The 15,626-nt window shown below is 39.9% G+C and overlaps 3 protein-coding genes across 8 annotated transcripts in view; 2 read left to right on the top strand and 1 right to left on the bottom strand.

Moving 5' to 3' along the window:
- Nucleotides 1–3,994, top strand: part of TRPM7 (transient receptor potential cation channel subfamily M member 7) — a 51,946-nt gene extending 47,952 nt beyond the window's left edge. Inside the window, exons 36-40 of the mRNA XM_015638623.3 lie at nucleotides 281–363; nucleotides 684–889; nucleotides 1,907–1,958; nucleotides 2,050–2,156; nucleotides 2,458–3,994. Of these exons, the coding sequence (XP_015494109.1) occupies nucleotides 281–363; nucleotides 684–889; nucleotides 1,907–1,958; nucleotides 2,050–2,156; nucleotides 2,458–2,588 (579 nt within the window). The 3' untranslated portion in view covers nucleotides 2,589–3,994. The remainder of the gene's footprint in view (nucleotides 1–280; nucleotides 364–683; nucleotides 890–1,906; nucleotides 1,959–2,049; nucleotides 2,157–2,457) is intronic.
- Nucleotides 3,995–5,425: 1,431 nt separating this feature from the next.
- USP8 (ubiquitin specific peptidase 8) overlaps nucleotides 5,426–15,626 on the bottom strand; it is a 28,079-nt gene continuing 17,878 nt past the window's right edge. For 2 of the 6 annotated variants that reach the window (XM_015638626.3, XM_015638625.3), the window contains 5 exons: nucleotides 15,156–15,366; nucleotides 14,572–14,808; nucleotides 13,913–14,055; nucleotides 13,413–13,545; nucleotides 11,089–13,186 (listed from right to left, as the gene is read on the bottom strand). In XM_015638626.3, coding sequence (XP_015494112.1) covers nucleotides 13,001–13,186; nucleotides 13,413–13,545; nucleotides 13,913–14,055; nucleotides 14,572–14,808; nucleotides 15,156–15,366 — 910 coding nt within the window. In that variant the 3' untranslated portion in view covers nucleotides 11,089–13,000. Of the gene's footprint in view, nucleotides 8,120–11,083; nucleotides 13,187–13,412; nucleotides 13,546–13,912; nucleotides 14,056–14,571; nucleotides 14,809–15,155; nucleotides 15,367–15,626 lie in introns of those variants that run through there. The other 4 variants (XR_004498900.1, XR_004498899.1, XR_004498898.1 and 1 more) reach the window with 4 other exon arrangements.
- USP50 (ubiquitin specific peptidase 50) lies at nucleotides 6,315–11,447 on the top strand. Its single transcript, XM_015638635.3, has 7 exons — nucleotides 6,315–6,387; nucleotides 7,214–7,412; nucleotides 7,821–8,016; nucleotides 8,634–8,831; nucleotides 9,305–9,447; nucleotides 10,561–10,693; nucleotides 11,259–11,447. Exons 1-7 carry the CDS (start codon nucleotides 6,378–6,380, stop codon nucleotides 11,421–11,423), a joined length of 1,044 nt encoding a protein of 347 aa, XP_015494121.1. The 5' UTR covers nucleotides 6,315–6,377; the 3' UTR covers nucleotides 11,424–11,447.

Raw genomic sequence — 15,626 nt, forward strand, 5'->3', positions numbered from 1 at the left:
AACTAGCATATACTTACTAGAATAAGAAAAAAGTTAGTCTGGGGTTCTGTATGAGCAGAAGGGTTAAAAACTCTGCTCCAGCACGGCTTCTTTAATCAAAGAGCTTAAATTCTTACAATACAGATATAATTTAAAAAGCAAGTAATCTGTTGCCCTGTCTTGGGGAGATAGATACTGTTCCCACTGACTGCTTGACTGTTTGCTGAGAGCAGGAACAGGCTGTTTCCTGTTCTGTAATGCAGCTAATAATTACATAATGAAGTGTGGATTTGACTCACAGGAAATTCAGCAGCAGAGAGCAGCACAGAAGCTGACCTTTGCATTCAACCAGATGAAGCCCAAATCCATCCCATACTCTCCAAGGTGAGTGTATTTAAACTGCCATTACATTGCTTGTCTTTGGCTCAGGGGAATGCCTACAACGTTATTAACAGGTGCATCAAATATATTAAGATACTCAGATGTGGATATGACTTGGATTATTGCTGTGAATGTGGCAAACAGAATTGTCCTCAGCAGTATTTTCCATTGATATTTTCTGCACTGATTCTGATCTAGTGTGATCATCTAAATGGCTTTGTATAATAGTTTGAAAGTATTTAAATTGTTAGTAAATCAAAAATCTAATAGTAAGGATAGATCTCTATTTTGCAACTATATTCATTAAGTGTACTTTTTACTAGGTTCTTGGAAGTTTTCCTCTTATATTGCCACTCTGCTGGCCAGTGGTTTGCAGTTGAAGAGTGCATGACCGGAGAGTTTAGAAAATATAATAACAATAATGGTGATGAAATAATCCCAACTAACATGCTGGAGGAGGTTATGCTGGCTTTCAGCCACTGGACATACGAGTATACAAGAGGAGAACTGTTGGTATTAGATCTGCAAGGTAATGCCCTGACTTAGAAACTTGAACTGGCACCAAGGTGTATGTGGGTTTTTCTTTTGATAGCATTTTGCTAAGAATCTGTATGTTTGTAATAAACAACAAACATTATTTAGTTCTTCTTCTACTTAGTTTGGATCTGTGATTTTCTAATCTAAACATATAATGATAACGATTGGAAAGAACTTCTAAGATCAGAGTCCAACTTTACCCAGCACTGCCAAGTCCAGCACACACCATGTGCCAGGGGGCCATCCCTAAACAGCTTTTAAATCCCTGCAGGGATGGTGACTGCAACACCTCCCTGGGCAGCTGTTCCAGTGCTTGGCACCCTTTTCAGTGAATGTATTTCACCTTATATCCAACCTAAACCTCCCCTAGTGCAACTTCAGGCTGTTTTCTTGTCCTGTTGCTGGGAACTGACCCTCACCCAGCTACAGTGTCCTTTCAGATAGTTCTAGACTGTGATGAGGTCTCCCCTGAGCCTCTTCTTCTCCAGGATAAACACACCCAGCTCGCTCAGCTGCTCCTCACAGGACCTGTGCTCCAGACCCTTCACCAGCTTTGTTGTTCTAATATGGTATTAAATCTTACAGCAACACAGAGAATTTAAATATATACATATTTTCCTAAAGAAATGTGCCATAAAAAATGGCTATTTTTTGGCACATTTGTATAGTGCCAATATGGTGAGCTGGTTTTATCCTGAACGGTGTGCCAGGTATTCTGGCAGTGAGAACTGTATAGGTTTTTCTCATGGGTGAAAACTCAAGCTAGGAAATGCAAAAAAAAAATAGATGGAAGAAATCTGAGAAGTACCAAGTGCTTGTTTAGGAGCAATTTTCTAAAGACAGAGAATCAGGTATAGTTTGGGTTGGGTTTGTTGTGGGTTTTTTTCTGTTTTTATTCTTGGAGAAGCTGAGAAGTCATAGCTAAGGATTCCAAGGCTTTTTAATATTAATATATTTATGTAATCAGAAGTGTATCAGATTTAACTTTTTCTTCATGTGCTGTCTGAAGGTGTTGGTGAAAATTTGACAGATCCCTCTGTGATAAAAGCTGGGGAAAAAAGGTAAGGGTAAAGCAAGACTTAAAGTATTGTGAACTTTTCACTGGAAAGAGAACCACATGCAAGTGATGTTTATGTGCACTTTGTTTCTAAGGTCATATGATATGGTGTTTGGTCCAGCCAATTTGGGAGAGGATGCAATAAAAAACTTCAGAGCAAAGCACCACTGTAATTCCTGCTGCAGGAAACTGAAACTTCCTGGTAAGAGCTGCAGTACCCTCCTGAGACACTTATGTCATGAGATGTTGTATGATATGTAATGAAATAGTCAAGGCATGCTGTGAAAGTGGAACAAGTAATAAACAGCAGTTTTGTAATTTGACTTTAGGCTTCTGATTGCACCTCTGATAAAAACCTACAAAAACCAACTTTTTTGACAGGGCATATCCTGGAATTCCTCTTTATAAGTGCATTTGCATATTCAATTCTTTTGCTAGACATTTATGCCCATTCTACTAGCTCAAGAAATAGTAATAGTTACGACTTTCTTCTGTTTGTACAGATCTGAAGAGGAATGATTACACACCTGACAAGATCATATTTCCTCAGGATGATGCCCCTGAATTGACAATTCAGCCTGGAAGCTGCACCAAAGATTCTGATCCGGCCAATTCTATTCGTCTGATGCTCTGATGATGTGACCAACTCAGTGGCTTTGTTCAAACTTCATGGAACCTCACAAAGTTGTCACTTATCTTTGCCTCACTATAATGAAAAGAAAGGCTTGTCAAAACAAGGATTATTGTCTTACAAGTGGAATTTTGGCTGGTCCATAATCTTAAGGATTTTACGACTTGTGAGAACCATCTACAGAGCAGTGTGGCAGCTGATCATTCTAAAGGTGGAATAATGACAAGTATTTAAGATGTGTTTTTAAAGGGGCTTTTTAAGCAGAAAGTTTTATTTTTTATTTTAATTTGGTTTAGTGGAGGATTTTCTTCCTGTAGTCCTGGGATGGGAAATATGCTCTCCACCAAAAGGATTTTGGTAGTTGATGTTTTAAGGTAAAGCATTTGCCTTTCTGGCATTTGTCTTGCTGTCAATCAGCAAAACCAGGAGAAAGCACCTACCTCTGTAATGCCAGAGTATTTTCAGAGTGTTTTTGGAAGTGTTCCACGAATATTTTCTCACCAGGTGTCTTTTAATCTGGCCTTTTGAAGAGGACAGAGCCAAATGAGGCATATATAGGATGCCAATAGACTGAAGTTGAAGGTAGGAACTTGGTCTGTTCCAAAAGAGAGAGAGTGAGTCTCCTGAATCAGGATTCTTTCAGCTTCTTTAACTGTAAAATTGGGCTTGGTTGTTTTTGTTTCGTGAAATAGAGCCTGAATTGTGCATAATGAAATTTCTTGTTTTACACATTTCAATTTTATCAAGTCACTGTCAAATAGTAACAAAGCCATGATAGACTGGTATAATCATATTTAATAGAAGAATTAGTTTGTGCTGGTCCAAATAAGTTGCCTTGTAAGAACACAAGTTGGAAGTGCTTTCCCTTGTACGTATGTAGTGACTGCTTCAGAAGTTCTGCCTTCCAAAGATCTCCTAAAACCAGTATATCGAAACCGAATGTACACATAACTTGTAAATGTATTTAAAATTGTGTAGAAAACATCTTTAATGTTATGTTATTTGTGGTACTTACTTAAGAGAGATTAGGATTGGATTAGCATTGTGTAAACTACGGGAGATTGCAATGCACCTTCATGCCAATAAAATGTAATTTAACTGTCCCAAATATTGTTGAGCATTCAGCAAGAACCTGTTGTCCAACTGAAGTTTCATGCTGCGATTTTTTTTGTTACATAGGTACTAATTTGTAATTTTTAATTAAAAGGGCAGTATATAGCTCTATAAATTTTTTATTCAGTAGTGTATCTTATAGATACAGACCTAAGGCACGAACACAATAGTTGTTTAAATGGTGTTTTATGTTTGATGGGGAAAGGTAAAATGTTATAAGGATATAATACTGTATACATTTTGTATATCATTAAATCTTTAAAGAATCTAAAATAAATTTATTCTTGTTTACAGACTTTTGCTCTCTGTCTCAGTCTGAAAGGTTATTTTGGTGTATTTAAGTAACTCTTTATGCAGAAAAGTAGAAATTGCTGTGCTGGATCAAAGCAGTTGGTTGCCTTTGAGGTATCACAACTTTGGCCAAGACCAGAAACTAGGGAGGTAAAAAAGTGAAAACAGTCATAGTTGTCAAACACATGTGAGGGGATTAATGAGTAAATGAGTCAAAAATAGCCATTCACAATGTTTAATTAGGAGTTGCTTCTTAGAGATGCCTGACTGCATTACCTCCTGTTGCTGGGAGGGAATGGGGAGATATTCAAGATGTATTTGCACCTTTCTAATGCCAAGTAACAGCAGCATTGAGTCTGTAAGCATGACTGGCTCTGCAAAGTGAGAGAGATTTCTAGAGGAGTCTCTGGTGTTTTCAAAATGTGACCAAATTTCAGAGTATGAAAGAAGAAAAACATTTTGAGAAAATTGTAAGTAAAAGCTGGGAAACTTTCTGTGTCTTGACACATACTTAACTACGCACAGTTCTTTCTTAGTTATTTTTGATGTACTGGTCTTCAGTAGTTCTGCTTGTGACTCATTTCTTAGCAAAATAAACAGATGTGACCACCTTGTGATGGGTGTGAGTGATCATGGGGAGTGCTCCTTCTGCTCAGTCTTGCAGTGACTCAGGCCTGAAGCTTTTTCAAGACCAAAAGGGAAAAATGTGGTTGGGAAATGCCTGTAAGACTTGGTTACCACTGTTCATATTTCTGTACATCTGCCTGGCATGAGCAGTAGCTTACTCTGTGTGACTTAGCTTGAATGACATGAGAAGTGTATGTCTAAACTGAGGGGGGAGAAATGTGTAATGTTCAGTAGTGATCTGCCTCATACTTGCAGGAAAAAATAATAAATGTCAAGTACCCTTTAGGGAAGGAATTGGGAAAGTAGCCTCTCCTCTGGTAGCAAAGGAAGAAAACAAGTTGGTTTGAAAAAGCAGCCTGACTCTGTTTGGACAGTGCCACATCCTGCTGATGTTGGGCAGTAGCAACATGGAAACTATTCCATGAAATTCAATTTGCTTGAGAACATCAAGTGTCACTCCTCTGCTGAAACCTCATCAGTCTTGAAATGCTCTATAATAAACAAGGAGGAGTTGTGATCCTTTTGCTTATAAACTTCCTTTAGATTACCAAAAAGGAGGAAAGTGATGGAACTGGAACTTCTGGTAACTATCCAAGAATAAAGAATTGGCATATCTTCTTAGAACCTAACTTTTAAATACAGGACTATAATACAAACTAATCATTTTTAGTGAAAATCTGAAATTCAGTGAATTTCCTACTAGGAGGATATTTAAAAGAGTATTTCTCATATAGGGAAATTAATAAACTGCATAATTTAGACTTTTAATTAATCCACCAAAGTCATTGTGGCTTTCTTGCAGTATTTAAGGTGGTGAAACATTTCAGAGAAAACCAATCCCAAATGCATTGTGGCAAAATACAGAGCTCCTGGGCAGCTCTTTTTCTAGCTGCTGCTCAGCAGCTTTGTGATTTGGAAAAGGAAAGCTTTGGTTTCTAAGCCTGTGACAGTGACTTCCTACACTTGAATTCCTTGTGGTTGCATCTCACTTAATGCCATAACTCTTAACACTGCAGGAATTTTGGAGGGGAAAGAGATTACAGCTGGAGACTTGGTAGTAGCAGTTCATGTTAAATATTTCTAAAAGACCAGTTAGGAATAAAATAGGATCTTTTAACATGTAACAAAGCCTCTGAAAAAAGTTCTGATGGTTTAATCCTTCTTTTCACAATTAACACTTTTCCTTGCAGTAATCCACTTTGTAGTGAGAGTAATGGGAAGTTAATTGTCAGCCTCAGAGCTTGCAGTAGGTAGCACCCGTGTGGATTTGTGTATCATAATACATTAAAAAAGTAAGTCAAAGTCTTGATTCAGATTCCACAAAAAGTGGGAATAAACATATCCAGTTCCATTTACGAAACTAAATCAGATTTTGAAGGGTCAATAGCAGTGACAGCTGTGTCAGGAGTGCTGGAGACGTCCTTTGCTTCAAGTTTAACAAGTAAGATGATTAGGTTTTTTAAATCACTTCATAGGCCTCTTCTGTGGATACTTGTTACTTCCCAAGTTGTCTGTTAAATAGGGAAAAACTGCTGCTCTTCAGTGGCATATGGAATTCAGAGATGAACTGCATTAATGTAACTAATTAAAAGGCATCTGCCATACCTTTTTTTTTTCCCTCTCAGGAAAATCTTCAGAACACCAAGAAACGAATTCAGTATGATGTTTTGAGATAGCTCCATCCTTTTATGGTCAACACCCTCAGTCATCACTTCCAGCAGGGCACGGCAATAATAAGTCCTAATACAAGCATGAGCGAATATGGATAAAGGTGTGTTGGGCCAAAGCTCCCTGCTCAGTGGAATGGGTGGGTGCTCCTCTCTTCCCAAGGTTTTCTGTTCTGGCTGGCACGTGGAGGGAGATGGAGGCAGGTCTGACCAGGTGTGCTCCCTGCCCAGAGTAACCAAGTGACATCACAAGGGGCTGGGGCAGGAATAGCCAGGGCGACAGCATGGAACACAGGGGGCACCACTCATCTTTGCTCTATGGAGATTGCTGTGGTTTTAGAGTTCTCTGTCCTGCCTCAAATTAGAACATCAGCCTCTAAAAAAGAGCAACATCAGTGAGCACATGGGTGGTGTAGGGTCTGTGTTCAGCCTCTTGACTGCCTGACTGGGGAAGGGGTCAGTTTGGTCCAGGACAGACTTGTACAGCCAGAAACCTACTCAAATTTTCCTAACATGAATTAAGCAACACTTTATAGCACAAATCTGAAGAACAACCTGTTTGTAGTAGCATCTGGATTGCATCCTATGGTTTTAGAAAATAATGAGTACTGTACCCCTGAGGCAATGAAATATAATGTAATATGCACTGCTAAGCATTTTGCCGTAAAGATGGCTATTCACAAGTGGTTGTAGTCTTTGAGTAACTGTGTATGGAGTAAAAGACTGAATGGAATTTCAGGAAAAAATCTTAAAACCTCTGGTGTTTAAATAATACCTCATAATGATGTATCTTGCCATACTGGAAAGAGCTTAGTGGGGAAGATGAAGAGCCTTCACCACTATAAACCTCATGAAAATAAATGAGAATGTAATTTTTAAAGAAGAAACTGTAGCATTTTTGATTTCCACTGCTGTGGATTTTTCTCATAGTAGGTGGAAGGATGGCATGGAAATGGAAGTATTCCCCCAAGGAACAGCTGGAAGATATAAGCAGCCTGCACCCAGGGCTCACAGGGCTGCAGAACCTGGAGAACACGTGCTACATGAACGCGGTGCTGCAGTGCCTCTGCAGCCTGACCCCGCTCGTGCAGCATTTCCTTTCAGGAACGTGGAACACAGCCCTGCACGAGTGAGTTGGTTTGTTCACAGTACTGAAAGCTTTCTGCTTGGCACTATTTTCCTTCCAAAGGATACCTGTTGCCATGGGAATGTCCAAGGCACCTGCCAGCTCCCCACAGGCAGTTCCAGTCAGATTTGCCACCAGCTGGTTTCTTTCTCCTTTGAGAGCCCAGCTTGATTCCTTGCTGGGTCCTTGATCATGATAGCTTTTCTTGCCATATTGATGGCAATACCCATTACTGCTGTCATGATGATGATTCCTACCACTTTGGGATCTGCAGATTCCCTCAAGTCAAGCAACAGGTGCCAAAGCTCTCCTGTACCTTTATCTGTTTTCTGAGTTTCTGTCTTGTGCTCCCACTTAAAGGCAGACACTATTTTTTCATACATCATCTGAAACTCTCCCCTTTTTTCCAAGGGAGATTGGCGAGTCTGCGACTGCCTTTGGCTGTTTGGTGTCCGACATGTGGCTTGGAGAGTTTGATTATATTTCCCCTGAGGCTTTTCATTCCATCTTTGGGAAGCGGTACCCAGCTTTTAGCAGGAGGACTCAGCATGATGCACAGGAGTTCCTCATCTGTGTGCTGGATGACCTCCACGAGGCTTTCAAGGAGGTGAGCCCAGCTGTGGTGTTTTGGGAACTACAGCTGTTTCCTCCGCCATTTCACGACTTAGGCAATTATTACATGGAATGCTGTTCTCCTCTTCTGAACTTTTCTGAAAAGGAAAACTTTCTTTTTCTTCCTTTATTTCATACCCATGTACACACAATTAATAATTTGCTTCTTGTCTAATGCTCCATCAAATTGCAGCCCCAATTTAAATGACAATGCTGGTGTAGCTTCACTGTTCTAACTTCTCCTTCTCCTTGCTCCTTCCACATTTAATGTTCTTCCACTTTCTCATCTGCCTGGAAACTTCTGCCACGCATTCACTATGCCCCCATGACTTTCTCCCCTCCAAAGCCACTGATAAAGAGCTTTTCAAGCAATTAATGCTATCTAATGTCTGAATTGTTGTATTTTTGTTACTTTTCTCTCAGAAAATGGATCAATCTTCCTCTGCATGTATGAACCACCAAGTAAAACAGCATTTTAGAGCCAAGTTCTGTGGCAAGACTTAACAACTGAGCAACCCAGGCAGTGGGCAGCACCTATTAAAACCCAGTGAAGGCACTTCTCAATTTCTTACCTATATTTTGTTTGTTTGTTTGTTTTTTCCTTCTGTATAGCCAAGCCAAGAAAGACAGAGCCCTGCTGCAGAAGCAAGCACAAGGAGTAGCAGTGGCACATCTATTATAACAGAGTTATTTGAAGGACAGCTCAGCTATGGTATCAGGTGTCTGACATGCAAAGCCCTCAGTCACAGACCCGAGAGCTTCACCATCCTCTCCCTGCCCATTCCTTCCACCAGAGTGTGCTCTCTGCAGGTACAACAGCCAACACATTCCTGCTGCTTCCTGCTTCATCTGGGAGCAGAGGCTTAGACTAATAGGTGTGACTGGAAAGATGCAGGCCTTTAGTCATGTTGGTCTCCTGGGCACTAATGGACAGTCTTGGATCTGGTCCCTAGAGAAGTGGAGTCTCTTAACTGGTGTCAGAACCACAGAGGCTGGTAAGGTTACAGGCACAATGCTCACAAGTTTCCAGGGCCTGAGGGATATTAAGATCATTCAATAGCAGCCATGAAGGTTTCTTCCAGTCATCCAAGTATTTCCCACCTTGATAGGGAGAATGGAAGCCAATGTTAGCTGCTTTGTCGTGCAAATTTGTAATGTCAGCCTTGCTGCATCACACTTCAGTTAGGAGGAGCAAATCCATCTCTTACATTGCTTAGCACCTTCAGGGTGGAGTGAGATCTGTTCGATCAAGTGATGTTTGTTGTTTTTTTCTCCTTTTACAGGACTGCCTGGAATGCTTTTTCCAGCCAGACACACTAACTCAGAACAACCAAATCCACTGCTACTGGTGTGGAGGCAACCAAGATGCAACAGTAAAGGCCTCCATAACCAAGGCACCACAGATCATTATCTTCCACTTAAAGAGGTATAGTCTAAGTGGGGTAGGACACAGCCAGTTCCTGGGTAATGTGAGACATGAAGGACTGTCGCTTGTGTTTGCCTGAAAGGAAGCAAATCACTTGTTTCCAAGTGCAAATAAGTGGGTTTAGTACTTTTGATACCTGAAAACTAAAAGACCATTTAGAGAAATACAGCTGTCAAACATGCAAGTTGCATTCCTGAATTCTCATGCATGGTGTTCTGCCTGTGTACTGCAGCCCACCAAATCTCTCCCTGTACATGGGATCTGCTCTTCAGAGGGAAGAAAAACTCCACCACGCAGTGACTGACTAAAGCCCAGTGCAGTGGCTCATTCAGTCCCTGTGTGATCCCTGTGAATCAGTTCCTGTGGTGACTGAGAGGGCTTGTGGCTTGGTTTCCAAGAGCAGGACTGACAGTGTTTTGCTTGCTGCTACTGCAGTTAAGGCACTCTGGTTTTGTTTATCTCTTTACTAAATCAGGCCTAAACAGAGTGGTGCACCAGCAAAGGAGCACCTGGGTTAGCAGACTTCACTAGCCACACACAGCCAGATGCTGAATTTATTCTAAAGAATTCTTTTCTTAACAACTTTCCGCCTATAAAGAAAACTAATCTGGGATGATTTAGCTTCCCAGAACTGTGTTATTTTAAGTTCTAATTTAATTTTCCATTCAGCATCTGCTTTTCTCAACATTCTCAAAGGACGTGATCTCCAGATGCAGCTCTTAGCCACACCATAAATGTTTAAAAGTGCAGTGATGTACTCAAAGTTACAGAGGGAAGAGGGATGGAGTCTGGCATGAGAGAAGAGCTGACAGTGGCACTGCAGTTTAGTCCAAAATGTTTAGGGTGCAGAAAGAGTAATGCAAAGATATGACTTCAGGCTTTGACTGAAGGATCAGGAAGCAAGAGCTTTGTTTTTCTTGCAGGAAATCTCATGTGGGTTTAGTGCATTTTCTGTCAGTTTACTGCAATACACAACATTATTAGAGATCTTTCTTTCAAATGCTGGGTAGTCAGTTGTTGGTTTTCCCTCCTCTTAGGAAATTCAGTTAAGCAATGACCACAATGCAAATAGAAGTTGAGGGTCATTTAAAATCATTCAAAATTTAATTTCAGGTTTGCCTGGCAGGACAAGCACAGAAGGAAACTATCAACCACCGTCTGCTACCCGTTCAGTGACCTGGATCTCTCTCCCTACATCTCTGCATCATGTTGCAACAATACAGAGTACAGCTTGTGTGCTGTAGTGGTAAGCTTTGCCCTGCTTTTACTGGGAATGCCCTGCCTCATGGAGCAGATGAAGCTTGTGGTGGTTTGGACTTCACATCTAATAATTTATAATTTAATGTATGTTTTGTTGTACGCTTTTTTTACCTGCCATGGACATAATCCACTAACAGTACATAACTAAAGCACAGAGATGTTATTTCTCCTTCCCCAACATCCAAATTTTAAAAGAATGCACTCCTGGCACATAATGCCTCCTCAGAATACAGGCGCAGGCTGATCCTGCATGAATCCTGTTTTTAAATAAGGACATGGCTCACAACAAGTGGGGCTCTCTTATAGTGACCTGTATCAGGGCTAATAGTTGGGTTGCAAATGCAGTTTCAAAATAAATGAGCATGATCATGATCCATTTACTCTGTTTCAAAGAATTTATTTGAATTAACATTCCCTGCTCTAGGCCAAAAGGGACCCTCTGTCCCGTCTTTTCCAAGTGCATACATAAAACAATTGCCAGTTCCTAGCTTTGCCTGTAAGTAGACAGGACAGGACTCTGGTTTTAACAGACTGTGTGTTGTTTGTTACAGAACCATGCTGGAGATCTGGATTATGGCCACTACACCGCCTTCTGCAAGCACGCAGTCACCAAACACTGGTACAGCTTTGACGATGCCCAGGTCACTGAGATCCCAGACTCTGAAGTGCAGGCTGACACAGCTTATCTCCTCTTCTACACCTCCAAAGGCTACTGAGACCCTGTTAGTCCTCGAAAATCAGCACTGGGTAGGGCAGCACCTAGAACTCACCAGCAGCAATAGCCAACTCCTGTTTCACCAATAAAATAGAGCATGTGCACTACTGACCAGCTGTGGTGGTCTTTCAGGAATTGATTCCTAGAAAGGACAGTTACAGCCTCTAAGCCTCGAAGGAACGTGCATCTGCTCCATGTGCACAAGGGCCAAGGGTTGTTTTCCATGACAACCTTCTGGCACCCCTCGAAACAACACAGATGTTGAGCACACAGACGCACTTACCTGGAAATTCTTGTTTTTCTGCTGGTTATGTACAGTAGGTTGGTCTAAGCTGCCTTTCAGGAACTAACAGAAGGATACCGAAGCAAAAGCACACAACCAGACCAGACTGTGTGCTACAGAAGAGAGGATGGAGTGACCATTAATATATAAGAAAAAAAAAGGCATTGTTCTACTGATGTCATTTTTGTTCCTCCAGCACCTCAAACTTGTTTGCAGCTTGTAAGCTTCTGGAAAACAACCAATATTCGTCTTTATTCCATCAGCAAGACAGACACAGACAGGTAAAAGCTCAGAATGTAAGACTTTTGAATGCCAGCCAAATCAGAGAAGGAAAAGTAACCCAAATCCAGAGCAGGGAAATACGTAAGATGAAACTAAAAGTTTTTTAACTAATCATCTCTATGCAAAACAATGTATTTTTTTAATCTGGGGAACCTTCAAACTGTGTGAATATGATTCAGACTGTTACTCTGTACAATCTTGATCATTACATAACAGGTTGAGAATGAAAAACCAAACCCAAACTTACATTTAACAGGATATATTTTTAAATAATTTCTTCATTAAGGTTTTTAATGCATGTGTACATGAAAATTTATATTAAAAAATTAAAAAGGAAAATCTTGTTTGTTTAGAGTAACTCTGAAGTGCACAAATATTGACAAAAGCTAACAGAAAAAATAATACAGCTCTGCTTTTTTATTAAGTAGTGTTGCAATTACTTAGAGCTGGCAAATAAATGCAATCCTCTGAGTTTTAGAGATTCTCACAAAAAGGACAACATTTTATTATATACATAACTCTGATGTGCAAGTATGCAATCAATATGTACACTTACATTCCTAACTGTTTACATCGTTCTAGAGTATTCACAGTAGAATCAAGCTTAAGGTTAGAAATGTGAAAAGGCCATTAACAGTGAAAGAAAAAAATAAACCAAGATATGCCTTGGGATTTTAAGACGTTTTTAAACTACTTGGTAATAGATTTCAGATGACTAAGCTAGAATTTAATTTTGGAGCAGACTAAAAATATAGTTCTTTTTTAAATGAACAGTAATGCAAATATGCTTGTAAATGGTTTCACAGATGGCAGTATGACCATAAGCGTTACCCATCAGTCTCTGATTGTTAAGCACTGCTACGGGCCTGAGCAAACTCTGCTGGCACACACCCTGCTGCAGCCCTCCCACTCCTCCAGTGACTATGTCTGCTGTAGTTTTGCATATTTATATGCATTCCCAGGCCTGCTTTGCTCTTGAAGAAAGAAAACCAGTTTCCATAACCCATATTTCTTTACGTGGCCATATCTACCGCTCGCTGTTCATAGGAAGTATAAAAGAGAATGTAAGCAGCTGAGGACTTCACCGAGGATGCCGAGATCTCAGACACTTCATGGTCATCAAACTTAAACCAGCGCTGTTTTGAAGCATTTTTGCAGTAAGCTGTGTAGTGCCCCCCGTCCAGCCCACCGTAATGATTCTGTGAATGTAAGGCAAGGATTAGTGGCCTTCAAAGCTCCCATTTCTTACCTGGTTAGGGAAATAATCTAGAACATGAAATTTTTACTAAATCCCAATTGTTCTTTTTAAAATGCAACTTAGTCTGCAACTCCAATGCAGCCTGGGAAGCTGGCTGAATCACACAGGCTGCCCTGAGTCCTGGCATAAAGTGCAGCTGGATTTTGAAATGTGACATGGTTACTCACCGATACTGAGAACAGATTGTATCTCTTCAAGGAAGTCTTTGGACCAATAACATACTGTGAGAGGTCAAGAGTTTCCAGTGGAAAATCTACTGAAGTTTGAAGCTTTTGTTTCCATCTTCCATCATAGGAAAATCTAGAGAATTAAAGAGCATCATGAAAAGCTACAGGCTGTTCACAAGCCATTTAAGTGTATTAAGTATGTTTGTTTTCTGTGTTTTTAACAAGGATGTGGTCTCAGGTAAAACCCCCAGCTCTGTTAATACTTGCCCATGTGTTTCTTAGCAGAAATAACAAGAGATCACTTGTAAAAGTGCCTTGGGAATTACAGCCTTAGAAAAGAAGCATCAGATGAAAATAAAATTCTTGCAACATTACAACTGGTAATGTATCTGAGACCTTCTCTAAGTAAAAATGCTCAGCTACTGCCCTGGAACAATTCAGTTCCATCAAAGCCTGGTCTTTTGATACTAATTAATATTCACCAATCACCATTTCCTTACCGTTTCAAGTGCACAAGAAGAACAGGTGGTAATTTCCAAATTTCTATTTTTTTTGAAGAATCCCTTCGAGTTTTGCAATGGCTACAGTAAAATCTATTGTTATCAGTGAGCTTTTCTTCTTTGGAGAACAATCTAAGGCATTCCTAAAACAAAATACAGAGATTGTTTGTATGGCAGGCAGTTATGGAAGTATAACAAAAATGTTTGTTTCCCACTTGATTGTTAACATGCATCTGTTACCTGCATCCTACATTCACTGAAGAAAAGTGACTTAAATCTATGTGTGGAAGCAAATTTTACTGCAGATATTAATTAGCATCCTTCAAAATATACAGGCAATATTTTGTTTAAAACCACAGAATACTTACATTGTGACCAATCAAAGCAAGTAATATACATGCTGCTATTGCAGCTTCAGTATTTCTGAATACTTTTAAAGTAAAACTTTTAAGGGAAGACCTATTACTTTAAGCTTTAAAAGAATTAAAAAATAATGTAGATTCAGATCTGTTCATCTGTTCATGTTCATCAGGTCAGTGCAAATTAAGCAGAATGCTGACCAACCCCTTCAGCCAGAGGGTGGAGCAGGAGCAGCATCATAATGAAGTGCCAGAGGAATGTGTGCACTCCAGGAGCTGTTTCTCTCCAGTTCCCCATACCTGCAGAGTGCATTTGCTGGAGGATGCGAGTGGTAACGACAGATACATGAAAGCCTCGAAGGTTCGGGACCTCTTGTGACACGTCAGACACTGCACGGTGGATTTGAACTGCCCTTGGAAGAGTGCCACAATGATGGACTCGTTGAGCTGTTTGTGTTTGTGCCAGGCTATTTCTGCTGCACTTGAGTCATCAAGGTGATCATTATTTTCTTCCTTGTACCTTTTCCTGTTGTCAGCCTGGATAGCAGAAGTTTAAAGATCACAGCAATATATTAACGTACATGAAAGTAAGAAGTCTCATCTATAGGCAAGCATAGGATTGAATATTCACAAGACTATTTAAACATGTCAGTGTAGCCATCCAGTTCTTGTCTAGTGAGCATTCTTCTGACTCCCTCCACTACATTTTACCATTTCATACTGAATTCCTACTTTAATTCTGAATATTCATATTTTTTTTCTATACAAGGTTGCAGTAACATAATCTTCTTTTGGAATAACAAGGTATTTTAAAAAATTATTTCTCTTGATCATGTGTCAGATAATTTGTTTTAAGTTATACATGGTTTATGTGTATTGCTTACTTTATTTAGGTCTTCATGCAAGCCATCCATTAGAAAGAGAAGTAATTCTTGGGAGTCCTGTTGGCTATATCCTGCAAATTGATCATTAATCTTCCCAATTGTAATTTTGAAGTCTTTTGGACTGATATATTTATACTGTCCTGCCCATAAAGCTTTCATTATTACACCAAACTCTTCAGCCACTTCACCTTTATGCCCCAGGAAATTTGACCTATAAAATAAGAGACGAAAAAATTCTGAGCCATTCAAATAACTGGGTTTTAATATTTATGTTTTTAATTCAAGACATGATCCCAATTTTAAAATAATTTCTTTAGACTAAAGAAAACTGGCTGTTAGATGGAGATAAATTTTCATCTGTGTCAGCACTGCAATTTGGTTTCATATTCCAGCTGAAAGGTACAGCTGTTTTCAGCATGTTTTGTGAACTATTTAAATATTCAGCTTGGTATTAGGAGACTCTAGTACACG

The sequence above is a fragment of the Parus major genome, chromosome 10 (genome assembly GCF_001522545.3).
Source record: "Parus major isolate Abel chromosome 10, Parus_major1.1, whole genome shotgun sequence".
Lineage (NCBI taxonomy): Eukaryota > Metazoa > Chordata > Aves > Passeriformes > Paridae > Parus > Parus major.